Source organism: Camarhynchus parvulus, chromosome 1 (assembly GCF_901933205.1).
Source record: "Camarhynchus parvulus chromosome 1, STF_HiC, whole genome shotgun sequence".
In the NCBI taxonomy this organism is placed as follows: domain Eukaryota; kingdom Metazoa; phylum Chordata; class Aves; order Passeriformes; family Thraupidae; genus Camarhynchus; species Camarhynchus parvulus.
This window is the reverse complement of record NC_044571.1, coordinates 88141597-88157205: the sequence shown is the minus strand read 5'-3', so window position 1 is coordinate 88157205 and position 15609 is coordinate 88141597. Positions and strand designations below refer to the sequence as shown.

At 47.4% G+C, this 15609-nt stretch overlaps 1 protein-coding gene across 2 annotated transcripts; it reads left to right on the top strand.

The window, feature by feature from the left end:
- Positions 1-417: 417 nt before the first annotated feature.
- On the top strand, positions 418-12058 carry PEX5 (peroxisomal biogenesis factor 5). 2 transcript variants are annotated; one of them, XM_030956465.1, is made up of 16 exons: positions 418-507; positions 774-976; positions 1385-1420; positions 1612-1744; positions 2440-2574; positions 3593-3698; positions 4871-4961; positions 5326-5442; positions 5808-5900; positions 6077-6196; positions 6812-6955; positions 9097-9167; positions 9337-9552; positions 9664-9829; positions 10000-10157; positions 10955-12058. In XM_030956465.1, the coding sequence occupies exons 2-16, from the start codon at positions 827-829 to the stop codon at positions 11154-11156; spliced, it is 1938 nt and encodes a 645-aa protein (XP_030812325.1). In that variant the 5' UTR covers positions 418-507; positions 774-826; the 3' UTR covers positions 11157-12058. The 2 variants fall into 2 exon arrangements, with proteins under 2 accessions (XP_030812325.1, XP_030812335.1); XM_030956475.1 differs by lacking the exon at positions 5326-5442.
- Positions 12059-15609: the final 3551 nt, after the last annotated feature.

The window sequence follows — 15609 nt, the reverse complement described above, 5'->3', positions numbered from 1 at the left end:
ATAAATTCTTTATCTCTGAAAGATTTAGGTGTCCTGTGGCTGCTATCTCGCTCCAAGTCCTTTCTTAAAAAAAGTATCTTACATAGCATAGTTTCTATTTTAACTTGTTTTTTATAGCCTAAAACTATATTTAACATGCTGCTTAAGGAAATTAATACAGCATAATTTTCTAACATAACACATATAATATTCATTTTAATATTTGCAAAAAGCCAATAATAAAATACGCATTATTCACACATACCATCCGCATTGACTATATATATATATATTTATGTATATTTGCAAATACAATGGCGTGTGTATAGAACACACCATATACATGTACACACCGTTTCACGGCCGGCAGAGGGGCACACTCTGCGGGAGCAGTGCCGGCGGGGGTTCCGGAGCGGGCAATGACCCGGGTGCCCCTGGCGCTGAGTCCCTTTAAGGCGCTCCGGCGCCTGTCCCTTTAAGGCTGGCCCCGCCCCGCCGCGCCAGCCCAGCGCGCCCCGGCGGCCCCAGGTACGGAGCGGGCGGGGGAGCCCCGCGGCCCCTCCGGGCGGCGCCGGGCGGAGCGCGCCGGGGGACGCGGGACGGGGGACGGCCGGGAGCGCGGGGCTCGGGCCGGGAGCCGCGGCCTTGCTGTCCCGGCGGGCGGGCGGGCGGGTGTCTGTGCTCTGCCGGGCCGGGCCCGCGGGGGAGGCGGCGCTGGCGGGTGGCAGCCGGGTCGGGGTCAGGCGGTCGCTCCGCCCGGCGCTCAGCCGCTGTCTGTGCCGCCCCGGTGCCAGGTGCAGGCGCGGCGGGTTCGGCGCCGAGCCTCTCTCCCTCCGTGCCCGGCGCCATGGCCATGAGGGAGCTGGTGGAGCCGGAGTGCGGGGGCTCCAACCCCCTGATGAAGCTGGCGGGGCACTTCACCCAGGACAAGGCCTTGCGGCAGGAAGGACTGCAGGGCCCGCTGGCCTGGCCCCCCGGGACGCCCGAAGCCGCGGCCGTGAGTATCGCTCTGCTCGCTGGGCTGGCTCTGGGTCCTGCCGGGGAGCAGGGCGGGGGGTCTCGGTGCAGCCGGTGTCGTGTCGTGGTTTTTTGCGGGAAAAGGCCCAGGGGTCGCCCGAAGCAGGGTTGTGGGGTGAGGGCACGTTTGTGGGCACTCCAGGGATGTTGGTGGCTGCGGTGAGCTGTGTGCCTTGCTGTCACAGGCCCTAAGCCAGACAGTAGTGGGAGGGGATTGGACAGGATCCCTCAAAGTGTTCCTGCTCCCTTAGCTGGCAGCTAGTGCAAGAAAAATGTTGACAGGCTAAGCTCAAGGAAGAGGAAGATACAATCTAATTGGGTCACAGTGTCTGCGTGTAGAGAGGGGCATGGGATCAATGTTGACACAATTGCCCACTATTCCCTGCAGGTATCCAAACCACTGGGAGTGGCCACTGAAGATGAGGTAGGAACAGATTCATTGGTCTCCTTGTACCTTTTGATTAATCTTCTTAAAGCTTTTCTCATCCACACTATTTGTTATTTTACCCTTACCTGATGCTAGTATTTTTTTCTGACAAGCCCTTCTCTCACACTCCATGGCTCTGCCTGTTCACCTTATGTGCAATGTTTGCAATCCATCTCTGTCTTTGGCAGCTGGTTGGAGAGTTTCTGCAAGCTCAGAATGCCCCTTTGCTGTCCCGTGCACCCCAGACCTTTAAGATGGATGACCTGTTGGCTGAGATGCAAGAGATTGAACAGTCAAGCTTCAGACAGGCCCCTCAGCGAGGTGAGGGGAGCTGAAGTAGGTGGAGAGCTGGAAAAGATCTTGATGTGTATGGTTAGGCTCCTAGCAGGGTGGTTCCTCTCTATTGAGCTCTTCTGAGGTTGTATCTGGAGTATTGTTTCTGGATTTGGGCTTCCCAGTACAGTGATCTGCTGGAACAAGTTCATCGGGGATCGATAAAACACTCAGGGGATGGGAATCCATGTTGTAAGAGGAAAGGCTGAGGGGCCTGGACATTTTAATCTGGGGAAGAGGAGTCTGAGGGACATGGGGTGAAGTGTTTTGTTGCTATCTTCAGCAGCCATGGTCAGGATCTTCACAGCAATAGTCAGTAGAAGGACAAGGGGTAATGGACACAATTTGTGGAAAGGGGAATTGACTAGGTATGTGGAAACATTTCTTCCATTGGAAGAGGCAGTTCAGTACTGGAACAGGTATCTAGGGAGGCTGGGGAATTGGCAGCCATGGACAAATTCAGAAGCTACCTCATAAATGCCCTGAACAACCTCATCTCTAACTTTCATGTTAATCTGCTGTGAGAGCTCTAACAACCTCCAGAGACTCCTTCCAAGTGAAATATTTCTGTGATTTTTTTCTAACAAAGAGAAAGATCAGAGGCAATTAGGGCTAGCCTAGGACACATAAATGATTCCTTTGAGTACTCCAGTCCTCACTTCTGGTTTTTTCCCCTCATGTAGCTCCAGGTGTGGCGGCCTTGGCACTGTCTGAAAACTGGACCCAGGAATTCTTGGCTGCAGCAGATAATGTTGGTGATGTCTCTTCAGATTACAATGAGGCTGACTGGTCACAGGAGTTCATTGCTGAAGTGACAGGTGAAGTGTCCTTTTTTGGAGTTAATGTCAAGATGATGTCCAGTCACATGCCTGTGTGTAGTGAAGAGCTCCTGAATGTGAAATTGGAATGTTGCTTAGGGCCCAGCAGTCAGTGTTTCCTGTAGCAGCCTTAATGGGGTGGAGGGTAGGAAAGCTGCTTTGTGATGGTGTTATGGTTAAGTCAAATTATGAACAATGTGGTGTGGAAGCTTTTATTTAGGTGCAAGGGTCTTTTGCTGTTAACTTATGTTACTTAGGGAATTTTGGAGAAGCATGCTGTTTAAATTGCTTTTTTAAAAGTTACGATTCAACTGATGTACGTTGGAGATGCCCTTGTACTGCTTCTTGCTTATGTGTTTTCTAATTCCCTCTTGTAAGGCTGAATTTGCCTTTGGTAGAAAGGTAAATTCTCTTTAGTGTGTTTGGTCAAATATTTTGTGTCAGTTGTATGAAGGTAGAGGGATGTTAGAATCTGGAAATGTGCAAAGTGAGTGTTTCTGGCCCAAAGGTTAAGCTTGATTTGAAAAGCCATCCTGTGTTGTGTATAGAACTGGCTCTGGAATAGTGTCCTGTTACCACAGGTGCCCTAATCTGGAAATTATGGAAAAGAAACAAGTATGTGCTATTCTCCAGGAGTGGCCACTGTAGAAGGCTGGGTAGTTCCAGTCTTTGACCTTCACTCTTTACATTTCTGAAAATATAAATTAGAGTTACAAAGGTCTTTGAGAAAGTTCTGATGAAAACCTAGTGCTTGTAGGCTGTGCTTTTGACAGAGACTTGTAATGCATTGCTAATTTTCTTGACCTACATAGTATCCCACAGGGAGCAGAGGAATAAGTTGTGATATTAAAGTAGAAAATCGCACATTTATCATCTCCACAGTGGCATCTGTATTAATTCACTGTCTGAACCAAGGGCTTGATTTTTATATCAGCATAAACAAAGGTGGAAGAAGCAAGCATAAATAAAGGTGTGCTGGTCTGCCTGTCTTACTTTTCTCCCTGTTCTTCCTTTGCAGATCCACTGTCTGTGTCTCCTGCCAAGTGGGCAGAGGAATACCTAGAGCAGTCAGAGGAGAAACTGTGGCTTGGGGAATCGGAAGATCAGTCTTTGGCAGATAAATGGTGAGTCTGACTTCTCAAGGCGAGCTGTTGCTGCTAGGCACTTGGGTGGGTGAAGTTTGGAAAGGTGATAGATAGCTGCTTGAATGCTTTTGAATCATTTAACTTAGACTGGTGTTCTCAGGCCTTTGGTGTCAGGGAAAGGCAGAAACAATGCTTGCAAACTGAAGTTTTTACGAGTGTAGCTTTTCTGTTCTCTAGTTCCAGGAAGATACATTGATCATGTAGGCTAATTTAATCTCATGCCTGATGCAAAGCTCCTTAAAGTAACTTCAGGAGTGAGTTCAGGAACTTTTTTTCTGCAACAAATGCTTTTTACTAGATTGTACTAGTTGTAAACTTTCATAATGTAATTCTTCCTATCTGACAAACCACTTCCAGCCTTTCCTTGACATATTTTTAGGTTCAGCCTTCTGCATATTATTTTAATGTGGTTTTTTGTGGTAGGTTAAAGATGGATCATCTCTCTGTAGGTACCTGTTGGGTACAATCAAGTTTTTCAGTTAAAGAAGCAAAACGCACACAAGAAATTCGGGCTTCTAGATCTTTCCTTACAAAAATTTTTTATATTTGGACTCTTGTTGCACCTGGTTCTTGGATTCTCTGATAACTTTCTGCAAATAATGGGCATTCCTGAGTTATTGCCACCAGTTCCAAAACTTCCCCAAGACTGAAGGTAGTGATTCCACTTCAAAGTGGTCCCATCCTGCTGTAAGCCAGACAAGACATTGAGTTGTGTCATTGCTGTAAGCCCTCAATCCTCTGCAGAACTGATGCTTTTCCAAGGCACTGTTTTCCTCTTCAGTGGGCATGACCTACTTTCTTTGTTCCTGGATATATGACCTTGTTTCTGGTAGTGCTAAAACTTGCAATGTCTGATGGCATGTGAGCTTGGCAAGGAATCCAGACTGCTCTGCAGAACTGTGCTGACTCTGTAATTGTTTAATTCTGCTGCTGTTTGTGTTAGTCACTGCACAGCTAACATAGTAGTAATTTTGAACTTTTACAGATGGATAATGGTAGTGAATCACTTTGGAGAAGCCCAGAATCTTTGAGGAGGGGTTGCATCCCTCAATACTGTTGTCTGCCCCATTGTGTAGACTCTTGTTAGAGAAAGAGTTCAGTGTTGCCGGGTATCAGACTATCTCTTTCTCTTTTACTGCCTTGGAACACAGGTATGAGGAATACCAACCTGAGGATGATCTTAAGAAAACTGTTACTGATTTCCTCTCCAAGGTGGATGATCCGAAACTCAAGAATACTGAGGTGAGAAATCTGACTGGGGCTGAGATTAATTATTACTGTGAATTAGTAATTACATAATTAGTAGTAATTATGTTACTGTGAATAAAGGGTGTGGGGAATTGAGATGGCTGAAGATAGTAAGGAATAAAGCCTCCTGTTGTCCCATGTTTCCATTTCTTCCTAATTCCTGGGAGTTGAGCCCTACAATCCACTTTAGATGTTATCCATCTCTACTCTTGTGAAGTCTAGTCCTTCTCACCTTTCTGGACCTTTTGTGCTCGCTCTGCAGAGAGAAGCCCTCTTAGTGAAGGAGGGGGGCATGGGCTGAGGGCTTGTGGGCACAGCATCTGCCCAGCTCCACCCTTGTTTCATTTCTCTGCCGCAGTTCCTAAAGTTTGTCCGCCAGATCGGAGATGGGAGGGTATCGATCGAAGCTAATCAGGTGACCCACAGAGACCAAGATCAGGCAGAGCAATGGGCAGCTGAGTTTATACAGCAGCAGGTAGGAGCCCCAGGCCTGTATGCTCTGAAGGAAGAAAGCATTTTGCCACAGTGCTCAGTCTGGGAGCAAAGGAAAATGGCAAGTCTAGCTCTCAGCAATGCTGAGGGAGACAAGGGAGGGGCTGTTGGGCTCTTAGCAGAGTCTAGCCAGAAGATGGGAATGTATCTGGACAGTTTGAGTTTTCTCATCTCCCACAGCATCTGTGCGAAAGAGGAGATTCAGATGAATTCGTTTCCACTTCATAGGCCATCAGTTCTTACTGATGGGGAGGAAGGGTCATTACAGACCCTCCTGCTGTTTTGGGATGTGCCCTGAGATTGCCAAATTCTAAAAAGAAAGGTGTGTTTCTGTTTCCAAACTCCCAGGGGGCATCCGATGCCTGGGTGGATCAATTTGCGCGATCTGGGAACATGTCAACTCTTGATACGGAATTTGAGCAGGCAAAGGCTGCTGTGGAGGTAAAGCTGGCTGAGAAGGAGGGCTGGGGTGCCAACTGAGAGCCCATGGTAGGGTTACCTCTCTCCTTTGCATGCTCTGTGGAGGGCTGGAAACATCCAGGAGGGAGTTCTCTGGCATGTCTATAGACGTGAGTTTATGGCTGAGGTACTCCCTTCACACTTTGTTCTCACTTCAGTCAGATGTGGAGTTCTGGGACAAACTCCAGGCAGAATGTGAGGAGATGGCCAAGAGAGATGCAGAGGCTCACCCTTGGCTCTCTGAATATGAAGACCTCAACTCCTCATCATACGACAAGGTAGGAGAGAACAGGATCTCTCAGCCCTAGCACTGTGGTGGGCTGCCCTGGGAGACTGACAGTGCATGTGCCTCACTCTGAGCTCCACAGACACCAAATGCTGCTGGGATTCGTTCTCACTCTGATGCTTTGCTGTCACACCCTTGTCCCAGATCATCTAGGGGTTAAATACTGTTTTTACTTGGGCTTGTCTGGAAATGCTGTCTGGTTCTTGTCCAGCACCAAATAGCAGTGAATACAGGGATTCTTTGCAAGGAGTTCAAGTGTTGTGTCCCGTGGCCCCATCCCTGCCCCTCATCCAGCCCCATTCCCCTCCAAGCTAATAAGATACATACTAAATGTATGTATCTTATACATACATACTAAATACTTTTGTTTCTCTATCAACTTACTCCCAGTTTGGTTTGGGGGATTTTTCCAGCACAGAGCAGGCAGAACCACCCTTGTTCTCTGATCTGCTGCAAATTAGCAATGAGGATGAGGTGCTGGCTGGTCTGCATCTTGAGTGTTCCTGATGCAGCAAGACTAGACTGTGCTGTGGTGTAGAGACTGCTCTTCTCCCTAAGCCTGTCTCCTAGCTTTAGCCCCTGTGTGTGTGTCTGTCTGTCCTGCTAGGGTTACCAGTTTGAGGAAGACAATCCCATGAAGGATCACCCGGATGCATTTGAAGAGGGGCGGAAGCGCTTGGAGCAAGGTGACCTCCCCAATGCTGTCCTGCTCTTTGAGGCTGCAGTGCAACAGAAGCCAGATCATATGGAGGTGAGTGGCAGCAGAGATAACAGGCTGAGCTGTCAGGACAGCTGTCCCTGCAGTGTTAGGACCTGTGCAGGGTATATGAAAACACCTCATTTTTCTGTGGCCCTGGTTTTGTAGCTGATCTGTGTGAATCCTCAGGGAGCCTCTGAGGGAGGAGGTTTCTGGCTTAAGGTCAGTTACAGGAAGCACAAAGTTGTCTAGCCCAGAGCTGTGTAAAATCTTTGGAGCACATGGGACTGTGCATGAAGCCAAGGCAAGGAGTTCTCATCTCTCAAGTTGCTTCTGTGAAAGTCTTTATTGGCATTGTAAGTTTGGAGGAGCTTACAGCAGATCAGTGCTTTCTGTATCTGTATTAAAATCTAATTCTGAGAAGCTCATTAGACCAGGGCTTTGACTAAGTCTTTCATCTAGGTGCTAGGAAAAGATGTGACCCAAAAGGGTTGGGTGTTTTCATGGTCTTAATTGGAGTTGTGGGCCAAAGAAGGATTTTTACTCTAAAAACAGAGTTCCAGCTCCTTGTTAAGTGAATACTTTTTTCCATAAATCACTTCAGCTTCAGCAGGATGAATTGAGAAAAGGAATAGCCTGTGTGCCTTTTTCCAGGGGTAGAGAACATGGATATTTTTGGGAAGAATGCAAATACACTCATGTGGTGCCTTTCTGGAGTGCGTGCCTCGAGGATCCAGGGCTGCTAAATTTTCAGCATGTCTTGTGCAAGCCCTGCTAATTATATATGACTGGACATACATAATTTGATTACCCTGAGACTTAAATATGAGTAACGTTTTGGAACAGAGGTTCTTGGCTTCTAAGAATAGCCATCTAACTTTCTAGGGTACTGGTAAGAGGTGAAAAGTAAGCAGAAGGTCTGGAGACCTGCTTTAGCCTTAAAGGTGGTCAAAAGTTGGTCAAAAGGTGTTAATGCCCTTCTAGATCTGTTGATTTTTTTCTCGTAGACAGTGTGGGCTGTAGGCTGAGCATGATAGAGAGGTAATTGAAACCTTAGGGGAAGAAATCTTGGCCATTTCTGACTAGCTGTATTGGAAACATTCTGAATTCTTCAGGGAAGGAATCTTGGGCCAATTCTGGCTAGCTGTATTAAAAACATTCTGAATTCTTCTACTGTGAGTGCAGAATGTACAGGAGAAGCCAAGACTTCACAAATGGTACAGTGATCAAATAGACATGAACAATTGCTCTGAAGGAGATGTCACGTTTGCTTTGGTCCAAGTCACAACTTTACCTTGAATCTCATCAGCTCTTCTGCTGGCAGAGCACTGCAGTTATTGCTGGTCAGCTCTCTTTGAATTGTAGCTAGCTATGTATGGTGAGGCAAGAGAGATTCAGGGGTGTAGATTGCTTTCTGCAGGGCTTCTGTGTCTTTGCTAATGAAACAATTTCCTTCCTTGAGGCAGTGGATACCTAATTTTGTGACTTACATTCAAAAGGCAGGTACATCATGCTGACAGTCCCCAACTATCTAGCCTGTTTTGGACCAGGGGTGTGGCTATCAACGTAAAGTGAACAGATACTTTGGATTTAGTGCCTAGTTAAATATTCCTTATATCAGCTGCTTGGAGATGGAAGTCATTTTCATGTACTGGTGTCATGATGATTGGAAATTCAGTAAAATTAACAGTGCTTCTACTTTCAGGTCTGAAAGTCAACTCTCCAAGGGTACTGCTTGCTAGTGGACCACTGCACAAGTACATACAGCTGCCTGCCTCGGGGGTCTCCTTAATATTAGCACTGCTGCTATGCCATTTTGTTCTTGGGAAATAGGAGATCTGCATTTTCCTCCTTCCTCTGCAGTTTGACCACAGTTAGAAGTTAAAAGTGGAGATTCTGTGATCTAAAAGTGTAAAACTACCAACAGTTGCTTTATGATAGATTTCCAGGTAGACATTCACTTCTGTTCACTATAACAATGCCAGTTTTACTGTCTTTGAGGACTTATGTGCCATGACATCTGTCTATCTTTTGAGAGGAACTTACACCTGTGGCTAATGTGTATACTTTGGTCTATTTGATCTCACTCTAAAACTGTGCAGGATAATATAATGGATTTAATCTCTGTGTTTGTGGCTTATTGGCTGATTTTTTTCCTCTGCAAGTCTAACTTTGTACATCTATGTCTTCCCCAGGCCTGGCAGTATCTGGGAACCACCCAAGCAGAGAATGAGCAGGAGCTTTTGGCGATCAGCGCCCTCAGACAGTGAGTGTTGTTGCAGAGCTGCTGAGTGTGGTTTCTTGTTGTGTGTGTAGTGCCACAAGGACCACATGGCTGTCATGGGGTGCTCTGTCTTGATTGTTTTGCCTCCTGTGTCTGGCTGTCTCCTACACTGATTTAGTGCTGCATTCACTTCTCTTTCTTTGCCCTGCAGGTGCCTGGAGCTGCAGCCTGGGAACCTGACAGCACTTATGGCTTTAGCAGTGAGCTTCACCAATGAGTCCCTGCAGAAGCAGGCGTGTGAGACCCTGCGGGACTGGCTGCGCCATAAACCAGACTATGCCCACCTGCTGAACAAGGAACCCGAGGAGAGTGTCTCGGGGACAAACCTGGGGCCTTCCAAGCGTGTCCTGAGTTCCCTACTCTCTGAGTGAGTTATGGTTACTAACTGGGTTCAGACTGGTCCAGGCAGGAGCAGAGCGAGCAGCTCGAGGCTGACTCTCTCCACAGCACACCAATATCCTGTTCTGTGCTCTTCCAGCTCGCTGTTCATGGAGGTGAAGGAGCTGTTCTTAGCAGCTGTGCGCAGCAACCCCTCCACTGTGGATCCTGATGTCCAGTGTGGCCTGGGTGTCCTTTTCAACCTCAGTGGCGAGTACGAGAAGGCTGTGGATTGCTTCAGTGCCGCGCTCAGCGTGCGCCCCAATGTAAGAAGGGGGCAGACTGGGGGTGCTGGAGGCACTTGGAGGTTTATGGGTGAAGGTTTGGATGGAAGTGCTGCATGTGTGAGAGGTGCACATTTGGAGTGGAGGAATAAGACAGACATATGGGGAAGGAGTGGTTCATCTCAGCTCTTTTTCTGTGGCCTTTCCTCCAGGACCACCTTTTGTGGAACAAGCTGGGTGCCACCCTGGCCAATGGGAATCGGAGTGAAGAAGCAGTGGCCGCATATCGTCGGGCACTGGAGCTCCAGCCGGGATATATCCGCTCCCGCTACAACCTGGGCATCAGCTGCATCAACTTAGGGGCCCACCGGTGAGCACAGCATGGGCACCTCTGCTGTGACCTGTGTGTTTGGGGGAGACAGACTGCCCTAGGTCATGAGGGCACGGCCACACTGCCTGCAGCCTTCTCTTGGCATAGGGTGGTAGGTTTCTTCTCGAGCCAGATCTTACGAGCTCTCAGAGAACCAGTCACACCTGAGATAGCTCTGCTACCCAGAATGGCATAAAATTAGCAGGATGGCTTCAGAGGTAGTGTTGGAAATAGAAAAAATTTTAATGAAAGGCAAAATAACAAAGCTCTTTCAGAGAAAAACCCGAGCCAGGGGCAAGAGGTTCTTGCTCCTGCTAAAACACTTCACAAAAGCGATTATTTCCTTTGTTCTCTTCTTTTTCTAGTGAATTACCTAGGCAGGACCTTTTGGCCTCTGTTCAGTTGGTAGACCCAGGTCTGAGGTGAAGTCCCAAAGGTCCTATGAGGTGTCTTCTTACCAAATTGAGGAGAGAAACTTCTGGGCTTTTTTCCTTCTTAAGCAGACAAAGAATAATTTGGTCACTGCCAACAGGGGGCACATTCCTGCAATAGGAGAGCAGAGCGAGTGTGTGGACTCTGCCCAGAGATCCAAGTGTCATGCAGTCACAGGTGGAGTAGAGGCCATCTGGACTCCTGATTCTTCTAGAGGGAAAAGGGGGACCTCTGGTTCTGGAGCGGGGTAGGATCTGGGAAGAGGAGGAAACTGTTTTGGAGGGGAAATACTTTAGAAGCAAATGGGGAAGGGAGTGTGAGATGAACCGTCTTTTCCACTAAGCATGTGAATGTTCTGTTGACAGTGAGGCTGTGGAGCACTTCCTGGAGGCTTTGCACATGCAGCAGAAGAGCCGAGGTCCGCGGGGGCAGCAAGGAGCCATGTCTGACAACATCTGGAGCACACTGCGCATGGCCCTCTCCATGCTGGGGCAGAGTGACCTCTATGGGGCAGCTGATGCCCGTGACCTGCCCACACTGCTGAAAGCATTTGGCCTCCAGCAGTGACTCTGGGATAGGCTCCCCTGCGAGTGCAGCGGTTGCCGAGCCCAGCAATGACCTTTCTTAGGGAGAAAATGTTCCCAAGGGTTCACACACGTTTGCCCTGGTAGGGCAGATCATTGGCAACTTTTTATTTTTAAGTTACCCCCCTGGTGAAGTGTGCAACTTCCCCAGCCTGTCTGTTGTGGCCTGAGCATTTCTGAACGGTTCACATTATCACCTGCGTGATGACTGACACTGCTGCTTCACAGATGATCAAAGTGGGAAGACAGCAGCATCCTGCCCTCTTGCCAGACTGCATTTGCAGTAGTGCCCAGCTTGGCTGTGAGAGCCATTCTGCAGACTGCCTGCAAGGGCGTGTCTCGAGTTCAGGCTGCTTTGGAGGGATGGGACTGCTGTTTCACCCAAAAGGGTGAAAACTTGTGGGATTTGAGCATGCTTCCCCATGTATGTGCTTGCATGTGTGTATATGTGGGTTGCTAGGGAAAACTGGGGCAGTAGTCCCCTTTTCTGGCCACTGGTAACCTCATGGTACAGCCAGATGTTACGTTCTCAGTGTCTCTTCATGAACCTTTTAAGACAAGCATATTGTACTGATGCTGGGGACATGGGTGAAGGCCCTTACCCTGTCAGGGTAAGGGGAGATCCCAGAGTTCAGGCTTGAGAGAAGGTGATAGGAATAAAAGTCTGAAATGTAACCTCTTCCAAAATATGGTGGGGAAAGGGGTGAAGTCTTAATTTTCTCTTGCTCATCTGTCATTGTTTTCCTTTGTGCGAAAGTCCCCATCTTGTGTGTAACTGAATCTTGTTAATTATAAATATCTGTATATGATTCTATTGGGGAAAATGTTTTTTAATTGTAAAGTATTTTGTATAATAAAGGTATAAGCCCACTACTTTTCAAAAGATAGATTAGACTCTCTCTCTGTTTCTCTCTCCCCTTTTGACCCAGGTTTTGCTTTATTGATAGCTCGCATGCAGATGAAGCTTACAGGACCTCTTTTTGCTGTAGCCCTAGGCTTCAGTTCAGTGAGCCAGCAGAAGAGCCTCTCTGTGCCAAAAACTCTCTTTTTTTTCTTGCTCAGGTTTAGAGGTCAATGATGCACTTTTTTTCCCATCTTCTGGCCCTCTGCAGAGAAGGAAGTTGTGTTACATTTTATCAGCGGTTTAAGGAATTCGACTGCTCCAGTAGTCAGGGCTGGGGGCTTAAATAGGAAGTGCTGCCCCTTCCTGTTCCATCAGGCACCTGTTTCTTTATACATCCACCTCACAGGCTTGTTTTTCTCTCTCTGCTGGAGCAGAAAGTGTGTGCAGAGATTAGTATTTGCTGTATATTTTCTGAGCTTTATCTCAGAAAATATACAGCAAATACTGTATCTCCCATCCAGCCCTGTGGCACTGAGACCTACATCCCCTCTTCTGAGACTGCTGTAGTGCATGCAAAACAACCTGCTGCTTTTGCTGTCTGAAAGGAAGGGAAATGCTACTTCTGTGTCCTGCCCGCCCACACTGCAGGTCAGCAATGTCTTTTGGTTTTTACTTATCTCAGTTCTCTGTCAGATTCTTTGCTTGGTGAAAGAAAGAACAATGCCTATGCTGTGCCTCACTTGCTGTCTATCTGTTCTCCCTTCTCCAGTTCTCTGCTGTTGTTCTCACCACTGATTTCCTTTGCCCTTTTGGTGCACCAGATTCCTCTCTGTTTATATTCGCATTACCATTTCTTGGCTTTCCCTTGTTCTCATCCTCAGATTTCCTTAGTGCTTCTCCTCTCCTAGGTTTCCTAGTTGCCTCAATTTCCCTTGCAATATCACTGAACCTCTTGACTTCATGTTGGTGTCCTTCCCTATCCCACATTTCCCCCTGTCCCTGCTGGTAGTTTGGCTGTTAACAATTTCCAGGGAAAGTGAACAAATGGTCTCACTTTCTTCCCCCTGTCCCTGCTAAATTATCTCACAGCATCTCTGCTCTACCTTTTGCTGAGGCTGAACCTTGACCTAAGCACAGTCCCTGTTTAGTCTCCCAGGGCTGAGTGAAGAGTGACCTGCCTCTTTCCAGGTCCTGTGTGACTGTCCTGCTGAGAGCTGCCTTTGGAAGTGGGGTGTTGATGCAGCGAACACCCAGCTGGCTCACTGGATCTGCATTCTGATTCCATGCACAGGTTTTGTCTGTGTTCTGCTGCCCTGTCTCTTGTTTCCAAATCCAGCTTGTGCTAATGCTCTGTGTGCATCATGATCCTTGTTTGCATTTCCAGTCACATCCATGTTTTCTGTTACCAAGCCCAGTTGTACAGCAGGGGAGGGTAGCAGGTACCAAACATTCTACATTCGTGTAAAGGCAGTAAGGGATGTTTGCATGTCCCTAATCCAACCCCCTGCTCGCAACAGGCCTAACCCTAATGCTAGATTGGGGAATTGAAGACCTTATAAATGATTGTGCTCTCCAATTTTTTCACTTTTCCCAATGCTCAGAACAGTGGCAGGGCCTATCACCACTGAAAATTTGTAAGAGATTCCAGCATGACCTTTACCAAATTCTTGGGCTTACAGGACACGAACCTTTCATAGAGCCATAAGTGAGTGGTCAAAGAGGGTACGTGCTTTTCCAGTACATGCTTTTCCACCTATGTTTCTGCTGTATTTCTTCCATCAGTGTTGTATTTATTTGCTGCTTAAGAACTCAAGAAGTCATAGAATCTCTTGGTGATGGCTTTACCACCCAGCCAGAAAATGAAAATGTGCTTTCAGGTCCTTATACCTCTAGCCACAGTGTTCCTCAGTGCTGTCATTGTTTATTCTGCTTCACCACTGCAGTTTCCTCCTTTGAGCTGCTGAGCCTCATTACGATTCTGAGGTTTTTTGAGTTGCAACCCCCTGAGTTCAAGTTTGGGTCCCAGACTCTTACCTGTTGTGCCTGTGTGTGCTGAGGTCTTTCTGGTCTGGAAGGTGTTCAGACCAGCCCTTCTCTAGGGAAATGCTCTAGGGGTGGTGACCTGATGTGAGTCTTCATGGGAAGAGCATCAGGCAAGCAGATAGTGGCTACTCTCATTTTCTCTAGGAATCTGCTGTTTGAAATAATGTCTGACTCAGAAGCTGCATCAGTATGTTTGTGTTAAAGCCTTTGGTAAATTTTTTCTCTGCCTGTGACTTGTTGATTTTTAAACCACATGGTGCCTTTGGTCGTTACCATGTCTTGTGGATGCACACAAGAACTGTGTTTAAATTCCTGAAGTATTTTCTTTTGTGTTTTAAGCTCGCTGCCTCTTCCTTTCTGGTCTCCTCCTTCAGTTTCTGCAAGACATAGCAAATAAAACAGTCCTACTGCAGTCAACGTGTCCCCAGGGGGAGCCCTTTTCCCAACCTCTGTACCCCACTTATTTTCTATTATTAGAATATTTTCTATTTTTTGTATGTTTTCTATTTTTACTGTGTTCTTGCGGGACTTCCTTCATGTCCTAGCCTGCCTCAGAGCACTGACCACACACTCTGCCACTTTCTCTGCTCTGAGTTGGCCCCTGCTGCTCAGAAGTCTTTTGGCAGGCAAGGAAGGACTGATAGCAGCACAGCAGCTCTTCCACCTGCAGCAGCAAAGTGGCACCAGAGGCAGCCCCGCCAGACAGGCCTCTTGGCCAGAGGAGACTCTGGCAGCTTCTCTGTGTCATGGTCCTTTGCTCACTTAGGAAATTGTTCCTTTGCGCCCACAGGGGAGAAGAGAAACTTTCCTTCACTGCTACGTTGAGTATGGCAAAGCATTGTCCAATATTTTCTGGTGTTTTTTAGATGCGTAGTTTGAGACATGTAAAATTTTAAAACTCTACCTGTCCATGACTTCAGCAAGAGTTGTAGGTGCAGAGATCCCCTGAAAAGTCTGATGCCCGGTGGGCTGGACTTTTTCTGAAGTGCTTCCATTGCTCTGTCGCATTTCTGACGCAGAAGTGACACCTAGTGTTGAGTCGAGGGCAGGACCGTGTCTGCCACACGTGCTGGGATGGGGACACCAGAGGGTTTAGGAGCACAGCTTGCTAATTAAACTCCAAAGGAACGAAATGCTGGATGAATTTTCTAAACGTGCAGCTGTAGATGCAAAATGTGGTGCTGGGAAGCTAAGACCTTTTGAGGGTCTGTGAGGCCTTCCCTGGCTTCTCCTCACTGCTGAGCATGGGTCTTGGTGTTTGTGGAGTCCAGCTTAGCAACTGTTCCATGGAAAATGATTTGTAGATTTATTAAAAAACCCAAAAACCAACCCAGCTGGGTTCTGATGTTTTGAATTAGCAGTTACTCACAGACAACCTACTGCCTTTTCCTTCATCTGGGAAGAGGAGACTTGGGCAAGGACATAATAGTTAGAAAAGATCTTCACTTTGTTTTCTGACATCTGTGTGTTGTCAAGTGGGACTTATAAGGCTTTTGGCAGTCTGTGTTTGCTGTGCCTCTCTTTCCAGCAAAATTTCTTTGGAGCATAC